The sequence below is a fragment of the Felis catus genome, chromosome D4 (genome assembly GCF_018350175.1).
Source record: "Felis catus isolate Fca126 chromosome D4, F.catus_Fca126_mat1.0, whole genome shotgun sequence".
Lineage (NCBI taxonomy): Eukaryota > Metazoa > Chordata > Mammalia > Carnivora > Felidae > Felis > Felis catus.
In genome coordinates this window covers 92,104,035-92,123,290 of record NC_058380.1, presented here as the reverse complement: position 1 = coordinate 92,123,290, position 19,256 = coordinate 92,104,035, and the positions used below count along the sequence as shown (strand labels likewise).

At 64.2% G+C, this 19,256-nt stretch overlaps 2 protein-coding genes across 17 annotated transcripts in view; one reads left to right on the top strand and one right to left on the bottom strand.

Moving 5' to 3' along the window:
• CAMSAP1 (calmodulin regulated spectrin associated protein 1) overlaps positions 1–8,365 on the top strand; it is a 58,430-nt gene extending 50,065 nt beyond the window's left edge. For 4 of the 6 annotated variants that reach the window (XM_045043414.1, XM_023243054.2, XM_045043416.1 and 1 more), the window contains 6 exons: positions 814–950; positions 1,785–1,993; positions 2,077–2,179; positions 3,532–3,647; positions 4,047–4,165; positions 7,220–8,365. In XM_045043414.1, coding sequence (XP_044899349.1) covers positions 814–950; positions 1,785–1,993; positions 2,077–2,179; positions 3,532–3,647; positions 4,047–4,165; positions 7,220–7,522 — 987 coding nt within the window. In that variant the 3' untranslated portion in view covers positions 7,523–8,365. The remainder of the gene's footprint in view (positions 1–813; positions 951–1,784; positions 1,994–2,076; positions 2,180–3,531; positions 3,648–4,046; positions 4,166–7,219) is intronic. The other 2 variants (XR_006589041.1, XR_006589040.1) reach the window with 2 other exon arrangements.
• Positions 8,366–17,145: 8,780 nt separating this feature from the next.
• The window catches only part of KCNT1 (potassium sodium-activated channel subfamily T member 1), a 49,891-nt gene continuing 47,780 nt past the window's right edge, over positions 17,146–19,256 (bottom strand). For 6 of the 11 annotated variants that reach the window (XM_023243065.2, XM_023243066.2, XM_023243059.2 and 3 more), the window contains 2 exons: positions 18,303–18,387; positions 17,768–18,221 (listed from right to left, as the gene is read on the bottom strand). In XM_023243065.2, coding sequence (XP_023098833.2) covers positions 18,101–18,221; positions 18,303–18,387 — 206 coding nt within the window. In that variant the 3' untranslated portion in view covers positions 17,768–18,100. Of the gene's footprint in view, positions 18,222–18,302; positions 18,388–19,256 lie in introns of all 11 variants that reach the window. The other 5 variants (XM_045043418.1, XM_045043417.1, XM_045043419.1 and 2 more) reach the window with 2 other exon arrangements.

Here is a 19,256-nt window from a genome sequence, read left to right as displayed (position 1 = left end):
GGACCCGACTCTGCTGGAAGCACGCGGGGCAGGGCCTGTAGGTGCGATCGGGGCCGCGTGCCGGTGAGGCTGCTGCCCTGGGCCCCGACTCGGGGATCCCGTGTGACCTGCACGTGTCAGAGCCACGGCGGGCGGAGGCACGTTCCCCGGGGGCTTTGTTTCTGTCTCTGCTTCTCATAGTGTTTCCTTAGGTGGAGGAGAGAGACGGACGGTGGGGAGTCCTTTCTGTTTTCACGGTCTTTCTCCCACAGGGCACAGGATTTCTCTTTTCCCAAAAGCAAGAAGCAGGGTTTGGTTTTTAATGCTTTTAAACTGTAAATGAACGCATATCGATCTGGGTGTCAGCTCACTGTGTGGAAACCCGGGGCACAGCCGTGCGGCTAAAGTGGCTTCAGTAGGAGACATTGAGGAAGGTGGCCGGTTGGGGCTGTTTCTTTTTTTTGTTTTGTTTTTAAATGTTTGTTTATTTTTGAGAGAGAGAGAGAGAGACACACACACACACACTGCGTGAGCGGGGGAGGGGCAGAGAGAGAGGGAAACACAGAATCTGAAGCAGGTTCCAGGCTCCCAGCTGTCAGCCCAGAGCCCAGTGTAGGACTCGAACTCACAGACCTGGAGATTGTGACCTGAGTCCCCTAGGCGCTCCAGGTTGGGGCTGTTTCTGGGACTGGTTTCCGTTTGTATCTTAGCGTCTGTGAACCCCCGCTAATTCATCAGGGAGAACGGTGGACACGCGTGTTCTCCGTGCACACGTGCATGCGGGCGCCTGGAGGGCCGTGTCCCTCGGTGTGATGAGCGCTGTCTGCTCCGTAGGATGAGCAGAAGGCGGAGGACGAGCTCGCCAAGAAGCGGGCGGCCTTCCTCCTGAAGCAGCAGCGTAAGGCCGAGGAGGCGCGGATGCGGAAGCAGCAGCTGGAGGCGGAGGTGGAGCTCAAGAGAGACGAGGCCCGGTAAGCTGGCGCCCGCCCCTGCCCCCCCCCTGCCCTGCCCCGCTCCTGCCGTCTGCCGGGTCCGCCCGCCTTCCTTGCTGCCACGCCCCAGCCTCCCCCGCCCAGCCCCAAGGCCAAGCTCTGGCTGAGGCACTTCTGGGACTCATCCCTCTCATTCAGCACAACATCCCTGAGCTGTCAGTGCTCACCCTGGGGTCGCGTGGCTCCGCAGGGGTGCCGGGTGTCCACTGGGGGAGGCGGGTGCAGGTGTGGGGGCGTGGGGTGCAGGGGCGTGGAGTGTCGGATGTGGGCGTGTGGGGCACAGACTGTTCGATGCAGGGGTGTGGGATGCGGAGGCACAGGGTGAGGGACATGGGGGTGTGGGTCGCAGGGGTACAGGGCACAGGGTTGTGGGGTGTGGGGGGGCATGGAGAATCGGATGCAGGGGTGCAGGGGCACAGAGTGTTGGATGCAGGGGTGAGGCTTGCGGAGGCACAAAGTGTGGGATGTGGGGGTGCGGGTCGCAGGGGTGCAGAGCACAGAGATGCGGCGTGTGGGGCACAGGGATGTGGGGTGTGGGAGGCACAGAGTGTAGGATGCAGGGGTGCAGGGGCACGGAGTGTGGGGTGTGGGGACGTGGAGTGTCAGATGCAGGAGTGTGGGGGCACGGGGTGTTGGATGCGGGGATGCGGGGACATGGGGCAGGGCGAGGGGGGCAGGGGCACGGGGTGTCGGATGCAGGGGGGCGGGGTGCGGGGGCGCGGAGAGTTGGATGCAGGGGGGCCGGGGCACGGGGTGTCGGACACCAGGCGAGGTGGCCGCCGCCCACGCCTGAGGGGAGCGTGTGTCCCGAAGGCGCAAAGCCGAGGAAGAGCGCATCCGGAAGGAGGAGGAGAAGGCGCGGCGGGAGCTCATCAAGCAGGAGTATTTGCGCAGGAAGCAGCAGCAGATCTTGGAGGAGCAGGGGCTGGGGAAGCCGAAGGCCAAGCCCCGGAAGCCGCGGCCCAAGTCCGTCCACCGGGAGGAGTCGTGCAGCGACTCGGGGACCAAGTGCTCCTCCACCCGTAAGCAGGCGGGGCGGGCAGGGCAGCTGCGGCGGGCGGGGCGGCCCCCAGCGGGCCTCGCAGCAGCTCCCTTGTCTCGCCAGCTGATCACCTGAGCCGCGCCCAGTCGGGCTCCAGCCTGTCCCTGGCCTCCGCGGCCACCACCGAGCCCGAGAGCGTGCACTCGGGGGGCACGCCTTCCCAGCGGTAAGGGGGAGCGGAGCGCGGGGCGGCGGGTTGCGTGCGGTGGTTCTGGGGCGATCTCTCCGCGGCCGGCTGCTGCTGCCGCCGAGCTGGAGCCCTTTTGCTCTGTAGCCTTGACTTTAGCCACGTGTCTTTCCCTGTGAACGAGGACGTGTCCCCAGATACCCACAGTTCCTGGATAGCGCTTCCCTGGGGCCCACAGCCCCCGTCTGTGGTCACCAGCCGTCCCATGGCATCCTTGAGGGCCGAGGACCCTGCTGGGACCGCTCGTCACGTGAATCCTGTGCCTCCTTAGGCCAGACCGGCCTCTGCCCTCCTCTCCCTCCCTTGACCTTGATGCTTCTGACAGTCTAGGCCGGCTGTCTCGGGCCGCCCCCAGCGAGGATTCCCCCACCCCCGACGAGCTTCAGGCTGTGCGTTTTTGGCGAGCGTGTGTTTCTTGGCACGGCCTGTCAGGCGTGTCCTTACTGGGCCGTTCCGGCAGCGGGGGCAGGGGTCCTGCTGGCCCCGGGCAACTCCTTTGTGCTTAAGAAGGGATCTGGGAGAAGATGCTGGTGACTGTCGATCCCACCGTTTGCTCAGGGGCGTCAGTAACCACTGCCGTTGCCTCGTCCCTTCGTCTGCATGTGTTGTTGTCTCCTCTTGTCCTCCCCGTGAGCGTCCTCTCCTGGCTGTGGCCACCTTGTTCTTGCTCGTCATGTGTCTGGTAGCTTCCTGTCACCCGGGCCTCGGGGAGGGCACATCTCGGGGACTCCAGATCCCAGTCGGGGTTTTGTTCTAATGGTCAGTCGCCGGGGCCGGCTTTAGACTTGAGCCCCTGCTCCTCTGCGAGCAGCTCACGCAGCCTCGGTGCCACCGGCTTCCGCTGTGCTGGGTGGACACTGCCCTGGGGGACACGGCTCAGGGATCAGAGTTGTTGAGACCCGGGGTTTTGCACTGAGCCCTCGGTGTTCCCTCCCTCCTCCCTGTCCGAGGCCTCGTCCCTCAAGTGTCGGCAGCACCGGTGTCCCAGACTTTGTCCTCCAGCTTCCCGAGCCAGCGGGACCCGGTGCGGCTGCCGGGGTGGAGCCTTCGGGCGGACCTCTGGTGGAGGCCGATGTCCCTCTAGCGGGTCTGTTCTCATCACTCTCTCACACCTGAGGTGTCGGGCTTTTGTATTTGGCCCAGGCTTACAGTCGTGATCCCCAGGGCGGAGCGGACAGACAGGCACCTCCCCGCCCCCGCGTTGCCGGAAGTCTCCACCTCGGATTTCCCTGCACCGATGGTGGGGGGGCTGGGTTCCACCAGCCCGTGTGGATGGGGGCGCCAGGGGGTGCCTGTGACCATCCCTGTCCCATCGCCCTTTCCTTCGGCAGAGTTGAGTCCCTGGAAGCCTTGCCCACGCTGAGCCGTAACCCCAGCAGGAGCACAGACAGAGACTGGGAAACCGCGTCCGCTGCGTCCTCTCTCGCCTCCGTGGCCGAGTACACAGGTAACGGCCTCGCCCCCCGTGGAGAGCACGGGCACCTCCTTGCCCGGGTGGGGCGGGCCGTGCTGGGCCCCGGCCACCCCAGTGGCGGGTGACGCGCCTTTCTGTCCCCGCGGCCCTGCGACGAGTGTTGTGTCCTGGGGAGCCTCAGAATTTAAAACCTACTATTTCCTTTTTCTTTTTTTTTTGGATCAAAGAGAAAGTAGAAGGGGACAGACTAACAGCCACTTTAATCTTTTTCTTAGTTTGTCGTTGAGAATTCTTCCGAACAGATTTGGGGTGGCTGGACCTTGCTGACGGAGGCTGGCTGCCGCTTGGCTCTGGGAGACCGTCGGTTCTGGTGCATGTGCGCCTGGAGCGCATCTTCGGGGATTAACGTCGTGGGTCTTGCCTGTTTGACAGGTCCCAAGCTGTTCAAGGAGCCTAGTAGCAAATCAAACAAGCCGATTATTCACAACGCCATCTCTCACTGCTGTCTGGCTGGGAAAGTGAACGAGCCTCACAAGAATTCCATATTAGAGGCAAGTGTCAAACGTCAGCACTAAGGTTTCTGAATTTTTTATTGAAGTTCAGTTGGCACACAGCGTTACCAACCGCTGAGTCTTTGTGTAAAACGAAGGGTATTTGTAAGTTAAGGGTTCTTCCTAAAACAGCACTTAGTCGTGCTGAGGGCGGTTGCTTGCTGTGACTCTGAGCCGCCCTGCTGCTGAGTCCCCCGGGCCCGGGTGCTGGGGCGTGGGAGAGCGCGCCGTCGCACGGGAGCCATCTGCACGGCCTCTGTGGCGCGGGGGCGGGGGCGGCGCGAGGAAGAGCAGGCTTCGGACGAGCCGCGCCGGAGGGCCTTGCACATGGGACAGAGCCGGAGGCTCAGGCAGGGCCGTGCGGCGGGGAGCCGGGGGGAGAGCGGGTGGACGTCGCGCACCAGCGGGGGACAGCGTGATTGTAGGTAGCGGGGGGAGCGGAGCTTGTGCACGCTGATGGCCTTGGCCACGGTGGTGGCGGATGGGTGGATGGAGCCAGGAGGAGGCGGCAGGGGTGTCCTCAGGGTGGAGGGGCGCCCGGCGGCAGGAGCAGCTCAGTGTCCGCTCAGGTCACCGCACGGGTGGAAGTTCGGTGGTGAGAGTTGCGCTGACCGCCACCTTCCTACGGGCAACACTCGTCACATCTGCCGCGAGAACGCTGCTGGGCCTTGGGTTTTGTATTTTATTTTGAGAGAGAGAGCAAGGGAGAGCTCGAGCAGGGGGAGGGGCAGAGGGGGAGAGAGAGAGACCCAGGCAGGCTCTGTGCTCGCAGCCCGCCTCAGGGCTCGATCTCATGACCCTGGGATCGCGACCTGAGCCAAAATCGCGTTGGACACTCAACCAACTGAGCCACCCAGGGGCCCTGGGCCTTGGTTGTTTTAAAGGTGAGAGGGGGTGGTCTCAGCAAGAACGACGCGGAAGGCATTTGGAAGTAGAGAGTCAAGGTTAGGACTTACGTGCCCTTAGCCTGACTGGTGTTCAGTGTGGAGTGAGCCACGCCTTCTGCACCGTGTGGGGCTGGGCGTGCCTTTCCTTTGATGTCTCATGCTGGTCCAGGTGCTGAGGGTCCATCCGGGAGCAAACTTACAGGTCCCGGCTGTGCGGCTGGCATTCTAGGGTATGAGGCGGCCCTTGATGGAGGAGTCTCGGCTTCTTCCCTAAGAGGCCAGACAGGAAATGGTTCCTGCTCTGTGGGGCTCAGCACGATGTCATAGTGTGAATCCCACCACAGACTGTGTGTGGACGGACGAGCGTGGCTCTGTCCCCATAAAGTCGTTTGCAGCAGCAGGTGGTGGCCACGCGTGGCCCGTGCCGTAGGTGAGGAGGTGGTGAGCCTGGGGGGCCGGGCAGCGGGTTAGTGAAGGATGCCACAGGCAGGTGGGAGCGAGCCACTGGGCCGGAGGAGCTCAGGGGAGGGCAGAGGGCACCAGGAAGCTCCCACGGGGCGTCTGTGGGCAGAGGACCCTGGACAACCTGCCTTCCGAAAGCCACGTTGGCTGCGGGCCAAGCACGGACGTGAGGGGAGCAAGGGTGGGAGTGGGGACTCGAAAGGGCGCTGGTGGGACTGGCTGCCCCCAGGGGCCGTGTCTGGAGGTGCATCCAGCGGCGTGTGTGTTTCCACACGATTTCTGTTGAGTTGGAGTCTCTTTTCCCCGGTTAGTCTTTTAAAATACGTATTTGTGTGTTATTCTGAGTTAACGACAAGCCTGCGTGCTGTGACGAAAGCAATGTGTGTTTCAGAAAAATAAGTCTCTAAAGCAAAAAATGATCAGGAAGAACAATGGCGCCGTTTCACGGTTTTACAAATCCTTCAAGTTCCTGGGTCCTTGTCTGCTTCCGCAGGCAGCGTGTTCTGGGGACACCGTGACGTTGCCTCTGGAAAGGCCCGCTGCACGCTGTGGGGGGGGGGGGGGCGGGGTCAAGGCGGAACCCGGTAGCTGCCGTTGGAGGGCGGTGACCTCGGAGCCCCCTGGTCGGGTCTCGGGAGCCCCGGGACTGGGGCTTGGGAAGCGAGAGGGCACAGCGTCGAAATGGGTCTTTCCAGGCATGAGGAGGATCCGTTCACAAACGTCAGCGACACAGGACGCTTAGTTCAGAGCACCGCGGGCCAGACGCTGTCACGAGGACCCGCAGTGCCGCTTTCGTCCGGTTCCTGCTCCTGGCGGCGTCACTGAGGTGTCCCTTGCACACCACACACACACACACACACCCCGTCTGTGGGCTCCGTGGGTTCCCGTCCGTGGGCGGAGCGGTGGCCCCGGCACCACGCGGTGGGAGCGCAGAGAGAACCTGTCCCGCTTGGCCGCTCTCCGGCCCCGCTCCCACCGGCCCGCCCTCCGCCGCTGGACGCGCGTCTCCTGGTCGTTTCGCGGAAGGGAACCCCTCGCCGGGCGGCCTTTTGGGGCCTTTTTCCCAGAGCCTTGTGGTTCTGCCCCTCCATGTCAGGGTGCGGGTGAGGGCTCCCCTCCTCCTGTGGCTCTCGGCCCTGGGGCGTGTAGCCGCGCCAGTAACAGGCCATTCAGCCGTCCGCGCCTTCCTGACGGTTCTGACGGTGCTGTTGTGCGAGGCGTGCCGGCGGGCGTGCGTGTGCGCTTGCGGGTGTGCCGGCGTGGGTGCTTCCGCGTCCCGGGTGCCACCTCAGACCGGAAGTGCCGTGGCCCGCTGTGACCGCGGCGTTGGGAGCAGCCGCCTACGTGAGTTCCGGTCCCCGGTGGGCAGCGGGAGGTCCCAGCTTCACACCCGCAGCGGCACCTGCGGCCACCTTCCCGTTAGGCTGTGGCCCCCCCGGGGGCATCCTTGGCGTCCCGCATGGTTTTGATTTGCGTTTCTCGGGTGGCTCCTACCGTGTGTGGCTCTTCGCTCCGTCGTAAAAGCATTTTTTCTCGCGTAGCCCGACCTGAGTCTCCGTGGCCTGTGACGCCTGCCGCGCTGGCTGTCGGGGCGGGAGGGCTGGGGCCGGGCGTCGGCAGGGCACCCGCGGGGGCGCTGTGGCGGCGGTGACTGTTGGGCGTGGCCTTCATGTCCCTGTCTCTTTTCCTCTGCTCCCCAACGCAGGAGCTGGAGAAGTGTGACGCCAACCACTACATCATACTGTTCCGGGACGCGGGCTGCCAGTTCCGAGCACTTTATTGCTACTACCCCGACACCGAAGAAATCTGCAAGCTAGCCGGCACGGGGCCAAAGAGCATCGCCAAGAAGATGGTTGACAAACTGTATAAGTACAGCTCAGACCGGAAACAGTTTAACCTGATCCCGGCCAAAACCATGTCCGTCAGCGTGGACGCCCTCACTATTCATAACCACCTGTGGCAGCCCAAGCGGCCCGCGGTGCCAAAGAAGACCCAGACTCGTAAATGACACCGGCGCCGGCGGGGCGGCCTGCGGGATGCGTGGACGGGATCGATATTTATTATTTTCGTTCGTTTGGTACGAAGCGTGCGGAGTCGCGGACCTTTTTCAGAGAGGCTTCGGTTGACAAAAGAAAAGCCTCCCCGGCGGCGCCCCCCACACGCACCGGGTGCCAGGTGGGGCGAGGAGGGGGAGGAGGCGCCGTGTCGGGTGGCTCGCGGCCACCACCGGCCACGTGGGGCCGGACGTGGGGCGCGCGTGTCGCGAGGTCTCCGGGCAGTGGATCCCTTTACTTGAAGTTCTCCTCGGTGTGAATGGAAAGCGGTCTTCTCTTTCTCACCTCCTACCCCGACCCCTTTTGCACGTGACCCGCCCCCCCCCCCCCGCCCCCCCTCGTGCCGGCCGGCCGTAATCCCGTGGGGGTCACAGGGCTGAGGCTCGGTCTCGGGTCAGGGTGTTTGAATGTCGTTAGGAAAGGAATTCAAGTTGGGGGAACCTTGTTCGTTTGAGAAACTGTATGATATTTATTGATTGTGTCTACTGCCAATGTTTATATCCAGTTCTAAGATTTCTGAAAAAAATTCTTGTTCTTTGCTGCTCAGAAAACGTTTACTGAAAACCCCAGTTCACTAAAAGCACTGAAATCTGCAAAGTCTGTCTCCTACTAAGATGACGTTTACAGACGTGATGGTTTTCTGCCACGCAATCATGAGGACGGTGAGTGGTGCCATCAGCCGGCCTTCGCCTCATTGGAAATAGACGAGCGGAGCAGGTGACCGCCATCGCTCCCGGAGTTTGGGATTGCGCTCTGACGATTTGTTCACTTTAATAAAGACAGATTTTGGTACAGTAGACCAGTGTTCATTCTGAGCATGTTTCTCTTGAGAGGTGACGCGCTAGGCCGACGGTCCCTTTGGCGGCCGTATCGCTCCGTGACTTGTCTTGATTCTTGTTCTGAAGAGCAGTAGGCCCCGAGAGGAGTGCGCGGCTCCTCGTCCAGATCGATGATCTTGTTCGTTGGGCCTTTAAAAGCGGCGTAAGTGGTCATTTGCGGTGGAGCGGCTTTGGGTTCTCTTCACGTTGGTCCAGACGGTCGTGTCGCTAACGCTTCTCCGGACCAGACGCTCCCGGGAGACCGGCCTTTCGCCCCGCCGGGTGTGCGCCGCGGCTCCCCTCTGCCTGGCCGTCGCGTGGTTGCAGGCCTGACGCCGTGTGATGGACCAGCTGCTCTGAGCCTTGACCCGACTGACAGAAGATTCCGGAGTCACGTTAGTTTTGCACATGTCTTCTTGGGAGTGTTACTTGAATCTGTGTTGAACTGTAGAGACGCCGAAGATCCGTAGGAAAAGTTAGGCAAACGTAGCTGCTCCCTAACTGTGGGTGGAGTACGAGGTAAGTGAGCCCCGTGCCTCAGGGAGGAGGGAGCAGGCTACAGAGCCCGAGGGGGGGCCTGTGGGCCTCCCTCCCGCTTCCCCCGTCTGCGCCCCCGTCTTCCGAAGATTCGTCTGTAAGTACCGTGTCCGCGGCAGCCGCGTCCTGCGAGTGGGTGGTGGAGGCCGCCTGGGCCGCAAGCCGAGTGCTCTGAAAGGGTCCTGAGTGAACTTGTTCTCCTGTGCTTCTCGCTGTATGTTCGATATTCTCTTATCCTATTTATTTTAAGAAAGCACCGAGATGTAATAAAGTAATTAATTTGCTTTTTAGTAATCACACACGTGTGAGGGTGTCGTGGCTCCTTCTGTGGGTCGGCGTCTTTGAGGAGTTTCGCGTCGTTAGTTGACCAACACGCTTCTCGAAAAGCACCTCCTTCTGGCCCGTCGGGTGGGGAGGCCTCCCAGCTGCTTCCTTTACGAAGTCAAAACGTGCGACCGCGTCGCCGCCGGTTTCGACGTGGCTGCGCGGAGCGAGTGGGGTGGGATTGTTCTCGACGGAGACGCAGGGGTGCTCCCGGCGGAGAGCTGGGCGGTCGTTCCCGCCAGACTTCTGGGAAAGTTCAGGATCTCTCGGTGTGGCGAGTCAGCCTCTGGGGTGCCCTGACCATCGTGGGCATGCTCTGTCGGTCACGGCAGCCGACGTGTGTGCTTAAAGGGCCGGTAGGCGCCCTCTGGGTTCTTTGTGCGCTGAATGGTGTGGCGGGAGTTTTTACTATGGAAAGTTTCGGACACACGGGATGCGTTTTGCGGTCGAGATTTTCGTCTCTTTGGGCCCGATGTGGCAAGCGTTGTTTTTCAGTTTCTAGGATTGCACTGGTAGCTCTGTGAATGTTTCACGCTCGCCAAAGCCCTTCTGGGGCTTGCGTCCTGTTGTAAATTCTTACCGTGCAAATGTACGTCTCGTATTGCCACTCGTCTGCCTGTAGAGAACTTAATTTTGTAACGAAAGCGTTGAGCAAATGATGGAACGTGCGAAGTTTAAGTTCTTGGTCTTGACACAGAGTCCCCGGGGGCCCGAGAGGGTGGATGTTTGAGATAAATGACACTGGAGTGGGTGAGTCCCGTGGTGACGTTTATCTCGCGTCCATACGCAGGCGTGCACGAGTGTTGTGGGTACAGATGTGTGTGTGTACAGGTGCCCTTGGGCCCGTCGGCCCCGTGTCCTCAGTGTGCCACACCAGGGCCGTGTCTGGTCCGGTCTTGCAACCCCCGAGCTGCCCTCAGTGAGGCGGAGGGGGCGGGAGTGGGGGGGGGGCTCTCAAGTCGGTCCTTGGCTGCATTTGCAACTGTGGTTGTCACTCGGACGGGAAAGCGTTTGCTGAAAGAAACTTTCCCTTTGGAATGAACTTGCGTCGCCTTCGATGATCGGTGCCGGCTCCTTCCGTGGGATGGGGTCTGAACGTCTTTGTGTCGGAGCGTGTGGCGCGTGGAAGGCTGTGGCTGCGTTTCTGCTCGCGTCCGTCCGCGTCGGTGGAGAAGCAGGTCGTGCCCAGGGTGGCGTCTTTTCTCAGCAGCTCGGGGCGCCTTGCTGTCTCCTCGATGGCGCCGGTGGGTCCTTACAGCGGCGTGAACAGTGGAGGGAAGCGATGCGTAAACGCCACAGTCCAGGCCCGCACGCAGGCGCGAGGCTGTGACAGGCGTGTGTCGGGAAAACCTTCCTTGGCTGCAGAGACGCGGCAACAGCATTGAAGCCGCTTCCCCGGAAGTGGGGTGGGGGCGGGTGTGTGTCGCCAGCCGGGGGCGCGAAGCCCCTGTCCTCTGCGCGGCTCCCGTGTTGGGGCCGTCAGGACACTCCACCCGCGTTCCGTGCCGATGGCGCAGGCGGAGGTGTCCTCAGGATGTGACGTGCCACCAGACCCAGGTGGACAGAAGGCCACGACGCCAGGCAAGAAACGATCTCGTGTCACCGCTCTCTTGTTCTAGAAAGAACCGGACAGACCGCCCCTCACTGTTGTACGTCATCACAAAGAGGAAGTCCTGTGGCTGGTCACAGCGCCGTCTCACGTGGTGGGTCAGACGGACGGTGACGCGGTCTCGGGGTCGTCCGCAGCCAGAGGGCGCGGAGGGGCCGCCAGGGCCGGGGGCACGCCGGCTCCCTCGAGGCTCGCTGTCACGCGGCGTTTTCAGTCGAGCCGATGAGACTCGCTCGCCTGCAGATTTGCAGGAGGCGGGATTTACTTTTTGCCCTTTTATTCCAGATGACGTTTGTTTTCGTTGTAAACCAATCCTTGTTCTTTTTTTTTTTTTCTTTTTCTTAAGGTTATTTGTCTTGAGAGAGAGTCACGGGAAGGTCAGAGAGAGGGAGAGGGAGGGAAGAGAGAGGGAGAATCCCAAGCAGGCTCCCGCACCATCCGTGCAGAGCCGGACGCGGGGCTCGAACCCACGAACCGCGCGATGATGGCCTGAGCCGAAACCGAGAGCTGGGCGCTTAACTGATTGAGCCCCCCAGGGGCCCCCCGTTCTCTTTTTATCCTGAAGCAGAGCTCACCCACAGAAAAGTTAACGAATCCCAGCGTGCAGCCTGCTGCGTTTCCACAAAGGGCCTTTTCAGACTCGTAAGTGAATGGTGCTCAGCCAAATCAGCCTCGTGCCAGAGCCGTGAGCTCCGAGTGCCCGGGAGAAGCCTCCGGAAGGGCTTTGTGGAGGGAGGGCCATGCTGTAAACAGCCCTCAAGTGACCTTAGCTGCCGAAAAGGGGGTGGCCCCCCAGAGAATCTGGGCGTGCTCCGGTTGTCCTGCCGACGCGCCTGTGGGCTCCACGTTGTGCCGGGCACGCGCGGCAGGCAGTGAGCGTTTGGGGCTGACCCGGCGAAAACCGCCCTCGGTAGGACGGGGAAGCGAAGAAGCAGAGAGTGGGAAGGAGGTGCGGGGTGATGTTCCCCCACCGGGTGATGTTCCCGGTGTAAGCAGCTCCCGGCTGTTCCCGGCGTCAGTGCTCCGGGGACGGACAGCCTGGTTTTGCAGGAAGCAGCAACGGTACTGACACTTCCTGCAAAAACCTCCGTGCGTGGGGACCTCTGGCCCGTGGAGCGTTGTCCCGTGTTGACGTTGAACCGGCCCCGGGGCAGTGTGGCGGCAGGCGGTCGCCGTGGGTCCGCGGCCACCTCCCGGTGCTCCCGGCCCGGCCCCGAGGGATGGCGCTCCCGCTCCCCGGCCCAGCGCGGCGGAGGCTCCGGTCCTTCCGTACTAGGCTCCGGAACGCACATCTGGAAACCGTGCTAGAGGCTGGGTTTTCTTAACATGGGTTTGTTTTTTCAGTCTGAGGGTTTATACCCGGTTATTGACGGCGACGCCGCGATCCTGACCTGTTTGCTCCTAAATTAAAGCTGGTGACGCACCGCTCGTCTCGAAGGCCTGCAGGGGTAGCACACCGTCGCCTAGGATCGGGGTGCGGACGGCAGGCTCCGCCCGAAATGCGAGGCCGGGGCAGCGGGACCTCCCGCGAGGGTGGGCGGGTCCTGGAGCCCGCCGAGTCAGAGCGGGCGCTGGCTGGCGCGGCCCACTCGGAGCTCTGCTCCTCGCCTGGGCTGGAAACGGATTCACTGAGTGAGACGGTCCCTGCTTGCCACGCTGTTAAATTTGACTTTGTTTACTTAAAACCTAACGGCTTCGGTGAAAGCGTAAGGTGTAAATAGCTCCCAAGTGTCACGGGCGCCGGGAGCCGTCTCTCCCCTCGCGGAGGGACACGGCTCCCGCCGTCCCGGGTGCCCACAGGTGTGGATGCCGCACACGGGACGCGTCCAGCCCTCGTGGAGCTGCAGGGGCAGGAAGTACAGGGGCGTCAGTGGTCTCCAGGGGCACCCTTGTCTGAAGTGCGGCCAGCTAGGCCGGGCCACGGCGCTGCGGCTGAGACCCGTGTGACCTGAGGGACGCTGGGGGTGGGGGGCGGAGCCAAGTGCATGTCAGACCCACGAAGCGGCCTGGGTGATGCAGTGCAGACTGCGTGGGGAGACGGGCCTGGAAGCCCGGGGTCTCCAGGGCTCGAGGGGAGGACGTTGGCGTGCTCCAGATCTCCGTGCCCCCGCCAGTGCCGAGTCTGCACAGCTCAGGGGTCGCGGGCCCCTGGCGTGCGGGCTCTTCCCACGGCCGCTCTCGGTGCTGTGACTCCGCATCTCCCTGGTCACAGGAAAGCAGAGCGTGTTTTCACGTCTTTGCTGGGTATTTCGGTTTTCCTCCCGTAAGATGCCTGTTCATGTTTTTGCCTGTTTTTCTGCTGGGTTGTTTGCCTCTTTCTAATTAATTCCCGGCAGGTGAATTTCTGAGAGGTGACACACAGACGAGGACAAGTGTCCCATCCTGTGGCTTTTCACTGTCTGGTGTCCTGATCCACACAAGTTTCTCAGGTTCATGCGGCCTAGTTGCCGTGGTTCTCATCAGAGCTACCAGGACTTTAGGAAGGTATTTTGGAAATGAACTTGTGCAGCCTGTGTCCTGGGCGTTTGCGTTTGGGTCCTTGTGCACCTGGAGCCGGCGTTCCTGGCCACGTAGGAGGGAGCAGCCCGGTCCCCGTTCTCTGCAGGAGCTTGAGGACCCAGAGCCCTTGGGAGCGCTCCGCAGCCCCTTTCCCCGGCATCCTGCCTCTGCCGCGACGCAGCCGCGATGGGCTCTCCTGGCCTCTCGGTCCACGTGGGAGGCAGAGTGACGGCCTCCTCTCCAGACCCTGGGACTGGGCTTGCTGGGTGGCAGGGGGGTGGAAGGGGTAAGGAAGCCGACCTTGAGATGGGAGGCGACCCGGGTTGTCCTGTGAGCCCCGTGTGCTCACGGGTCCTCAGAGGTGCGAGGGGGAGGCGGGAGAGAGAGATGCGGCAGCAGCGGAAGGGCTTTGACGGCAGAGGAAGGGGCCAGGCAGCGGACCCTCCCTCCCCGGGGGCCTCCTGGAGGGAGTGGGCGTCACGCAGGGAGACCGGCCCCGTGGCTCCGACGTACGGAACTGTGAAGGTGGGGAGCTCGCGTCCGCAGCCGCTGCGGCGACAGGAGGGAGCACCCCGTCCACCTGTCCCTCTCTGCGGCACCTTGCCCCCGGTCGCTTCCTGTGACCTGGTCACGAGTCTTGATATTTGGGAGAGCAGGTGCCCCCGCCAAGAGTGGCTTGCGTACTTTTGTGCGACGCCACCTACGTGCCCCCAAAACCACCCTCAGAAATTTGTAGTCTTAAACGTATTTGCTAAAAATTAAGAAAGAGCGGGGGCGACTCTTGGTCTTGGGGTCGTGAGTTCGAGCCCCACGTTGGGGGTAGAGATGGCTTAAGGAAGTAGATAAACTTTGAAAACGTTAAGAAAGATGGAAAACCAGCGACACGAGCTTTCAGCGGGGAGGCTAAAAGAACAGTAAAAGGGGGAAGGGAGAGACGCGTGTCAGAAGTGGACACCGCCGAAAGGGAAGACGCCACAGGAGAGCCGGCCGGTGACAGCACGGCGGCGTGCCGGAACGCGAGGAGAAGCCCGAGAAGAGGAAGCCGCGGTCGGCTTGTCCCCGCTGAGTGCACGTGCCGCGGGCCAGCCGAAGCCGAGAAGCCAACCCGGCGGCGGCGCGGGACGGTAAGCACCGTGCCTGGTGGGTCAGGAGTGCACACGTGCCCACGTCGGGGGGCGACTCACACTAAGCGTAAGAGACACTACGGGAAAGTACTTGGCGGCCATCGGTCCGTGTTCACGACACATTTTGCAGTTAGAACTCGTGCCATTTGGCAGCACCTGCCCAGACTTCCGGCAAACCCCACGCTTAGCGGTTGGGACGCTGGAAGGATCCCCGTCTGGGTCGGGGGGCGGAGGCCAGGCGGCCTTGGGCCCCAGGAGCCAGCCAAGGACTCACCACACACCTGAGCCGTGGCAACAGCGGAAGGACCGAGGAGGTGTGACGCGTGGAGACCGGAAGCGCGTCACCGGCGGCGTCCGGAAGGGGGAGCCCGCGCACCAGCACTCGGCTTCAGCCCGGAAGGAGGAAGGGAGCCCGCGGGAGGGAGGGAGGAGAAACAGCCCCTGGCGGCCGCCTCTCCCCTGCTCTGCGCCCTGGAGCTCCGGGGCTCGCCATAGGTTGCTTGTTCTGAGTTGCACGCGTCCGTTCCCAAATAAAGTCGTCTTGCGGGTCAAATAACTGGCTGTTTTTTAAGAGGTCAGTAAAAGGTAAAACCCAAATGATCGTTATTTGCAGAAATGAGAAAGTCCTCCCAGAAACGCAGGGAGGAGCAGATGACAGGTCCTGGAGCCCAGAGAGGGGGCTGGAGGACAAGCCGATGGGAAAGTGTTTTGAGCGGAAGGGCGGCGGGGGGGGGGGGGGGGGCGGTGGAGGGAAGCAAGTGGCCGCGGGGCGTGGCCAGGACACAGCTGGGGAGACCCCGGGTCACCCAGGTGGGTTCCCGGCCAGGTGAGTCCACGGGTGGAGCACAGCCCCGGGCGCAAGTCTCTGGAGATGGTGTGTGGCTCCATCAGCTGACTCCTGGGTTTGGATTTGGGGACCAAGGACAAAGGTGCCTGTGCTGTTGTCCTGTCTTTCAGGCTTGGAGAGGGGCTTTGAGACGCCCGGTGCCTCCCGTGCATGTCAGCACCAGCTCTCACGGAGGCACCAGGGGAAGGGGTTCCCCTCGGAAAGCCCCCCTCCCCGCCCCGGGCCACCTCAGAGCCCCAGGTGGGTGAGGAGCGTCCCAGGACCCCCTCTGTCCTGAAGGGCCGGGACCCTGAGATAGGACAGAATGGGGGCTGTGGCAGATGCCCAGTTGCGGGCTCTGGACGTGGGGCGGGGCCACAGGGAGGTGGCCTGGGCGAGCAGTCCTCCCGGCACAGCCCCGGATGGACCCCAGAAGCACAGGGCCAGTGGCTGTGAGGACCCGGGAGCCAGGCACTCTGCAGACCTCCCGGGAAGCCCCTCTGAGGAGCCCCTCTGAGAAGGGGTCCACTTGTGGAGCCGGGGGACCCCAGGAGCCTGCCTGTGTGGCCGAGAGGCCGTGCCCACTGCCCCCTTGAGGCAGGGGCCCCTGCAGAGCGCCCTGGGCGGGGGTGGCCCCTCCCCCGAAGACCCCGGGCCCTGGGCCAGGCTGGACGGTCAGGCCACACCTGATGGTGGCATTCACCGCCAGCTCAGTGCTCTGCAACCAGGGCAAGGCAGAGGGTCCAGAGACACCGTGGGTGCCCGTGGAAGACGCCCACAGGGCCCGGCCTGGCCCGGGTCCGTCGGTGGATGGTCCTGGGCTAGCGGCCCCACTCTGGGTGTCCCCGGGCTCCTGCTGGCCTCACTGGGGGTGAAGGTGGTCCTGGCCGGCCGGCTGCCCCTGGGGGCCGGGAATGCTGGGGTTGCCCAGTCCCAGCCCCAGGCAGGCGGGCTGCCATCCCGGACTTGGAGCGCCCCCCCGCGGGCAGTTGTGTTGGCTCGGGAAGAAGACAGGAGGCGCGTCCGCTGGTGTCTGAGGACCCCTGCTGGGAAGCCTGCCCCCCGTGTCTTGGTGCCGTCCCCGCCACCTGTGCCGGTGACCCCAGACTTGCAGGCCCCGAGCCCCTCCCGGTCCTGGTGGTGGGGAGCGTCCTTTCCCCCTCCGCTCCCTCAGGGAGCCGGGCAGTGGGTTCCAGGAGGGGAGGCTGGGTCCCTTGCGGCCGGATGCTGGTATGGGAGGGGATGCCAGCCGGCAGGGCCCCGTGAGCCGCCGACACCCGCTGGCACGGATCCGGGGCCCACGGTGTGCCGGCCCGGACTGTCCAGGGCCCCGGGCGACCCCCACCCAGTCCACAGCGCCCGCCCTCCCTGCCCTGCCACACACCGAGGGCTTGGGGGCCACCGGGCCAGCGTGTCCCAGGCAAACGGGCGCCGGGGAGGAACTGGTGCGGGGTCACAGCCCTCCCTCGGGCAGGCCCCTCTGCCTGCTGCCGCCATCCGGAGGCCGTGCTGACCCCTCCCCTTCACCCGGCGTCGTGGGGTGCTCCCCGTGAACATGAAGGACCCAAACCTGGATGCCCCTGTGCTGGTGCACACCCCCTGGGGCGGCCCCACCCTCTGAAGGGGACCCCAACACCCGCCGGGCCGCTCGCCAGGGAGCCCTCGCCCCAGCCGTGCTTCCCAGCGGCCAGTACCCACGGGCCGGCCCGACGCCTCCTGGTCTTGGCTCAGGCCAGTGGCCCTTCCTCGGGGCGGGGGCTTCCCCGTGGGGTCCGGGTGGGGTGGGGTGGGGTGCGACCGGGTGGGTGGGGCCGCGGAGGAAATGGCTTACACACGACCCTCACGTTTGCAGAAAGCATCCATTTAATAGAAGGTTCCAGCACTGACCGTGCAACACCTGTCACAGTCACAAAGGAACCCGGGCGGCTTGTCACCAACGGCCACCACCCAGGCTCCTTCCCTTGCTGGGGAGAAAACCCGGGCCAGCATCCCGCGGTGAATTGTGCTTCCATCGGGCGCTAATGGGCGTGGAACCCTGTGCCAACGCACCGCCCCTGCCCAACGCCCAGCGCCCAGGGGCCGGGGTGCGACGGGTCACGTAAAACCAGAGGGGAAGGACGTTGTCTCCTTTTTCGTCACCGAGGCCTTGGTTGCAGGAACTCTCAGGTGTCTTCGGGCCCCTGCGGGGGTCTTGCCCGGCCCCTCCACGTCCCCCAAGCATGCCCGGCCTCTGGAGGGTCTCGCGGCCCAGCTGGACGCTTGCAACTTTCTTGTGTTTACGGCTTCCCTCTTGTGCCCAGCGCACGGGGCCGGAGAGCTCACCGGCCGGGAGCCCCCCGGGGCCAGACCCTCACCACCGTGTGGCCGAGGCCAGCTGGGACCCACAGAACACGCGAGCCGCGGGCAAGCCCCGTGAGCGGGCCTTCGGTACGTGGCCGTGAGAACACGGCTCCCGCGTGAGCCGTGTGCGCGAGTGAGTGCGCACGAGTGTCGGGCTCAGCTTCTTCCCCTCCCCACGCACCCCGGCCTCAGCCTGCGGCGCGGCCAGGGCGGCGGGACCCCTCCCCACGCAGCCGGGCCCCGTCACGAGTTGCGGTACATTTGGGGACGCGGATCGGATGGGTCTGTAAAAACAGGTTAAAAAAGGCCTCGCCGCCAGCTCCTCCCGGCACGCGGAGGCACGGTCCTCCCTCACGGCCGTGGGAGGACTCCTCGAGGGCCGGGCCGGCGTGGCCGGGGCCCCGCGCTCCATGCAGCGCGATGCATGCCAACGTGGGGATGGGGCGCGGGCCGGCTCAGAGCTGCGTCTCGTCCCGCGTCTCCGGGTGCCACGAGGCCAGCTTGTTGCCGACGCTGCTCTCCCGGCTCTGGGGGCTGCTGGCCACGTGGGCCAGAGGGTCGGAGCGGATGAGATACCTGCCGGGGAGGGGGAGAGCCCTGGGTGCCTGCCTCCGCCCCCGCCCCCGCCGGGCGCCCGTGGGGGGACGCGGGACCTACACGATGTCGTTGGGCTCCAGCCGGGTGTCGGGCGGGGGGTTGATGAGGACGTAGGACAGCGTGTTCTGCTGGTCGTTCATCTGGTCTGCAAAGACACAGGCCCCGTGCGGGTCACCGCCGGCCACCGCCCCGGTCCACTCCGCCGGGCCCGGCCACGGAGTCTGCCCGGCCCGTCCAGGCTCGCTGCCGGGGTCAGCCGCGAGGGGCCGGCGGCGACCCGCGCGGGACCGGTCACGGAGGTGGCGGCCCTGAGCAGAGGCACGGAGCACACCTGCGGCCCCCTGCACGAACGCGCACGCGCCCTGACACCTGACCCCGCCCCCCCGCGCCGGGCAGGCCGCCCGCACGCCCGGCTCAGTTCTGCGCTTTGGACGCTGGTCCTTTTCCCCACAACCTGCTCCTGCCGCGTCAGCCCGCGGGGCCCCGGGGGCGCAGGGACGGCCCGGTCTCCGGCTCACGCGTGGCCGTGGGGACGCAGCCTGCGGTGGGGAGGGTGGGCTCTGGAGAAACAGCAGTCCCGCCACAGATGGCCCCTGGCCGCATGCAGGGCTGGGGGTGGGCCCGTCCTGGCAGAGGCCCCGTGTCCCCAGACGGGGAAACGAATGGTTCTTGGCCTCCGTTTACCCCTGTGGTGAGGTCTAAAGGCACCTCCCGACCCAGAGCAGGCCTTAAGGGGATTGGCCACTGGAGCGGGGGGGCCGCGTCTTGGCCCTGGACCCAGAAGTTCTGAGCGGAGCGGAGCGGAGTCTGACCCCTGCAGCCAGAGGTCGAGCGCAGCAGCTTTGTGGGGGGGCGGGCGGGGGCCCAGGCTGGGACTGGGGGGGGCCAATGGACATGCACAGCCAGCCGTGTCCACCCCGGAACGGGACAGCCTGCCCAGCCTGTCCCTCCCACCGCTGGAGGGCGAGTTGCTCTGCCTGGTGACCACGCCCGTGTCGGGGGCCCTCTGGTGGA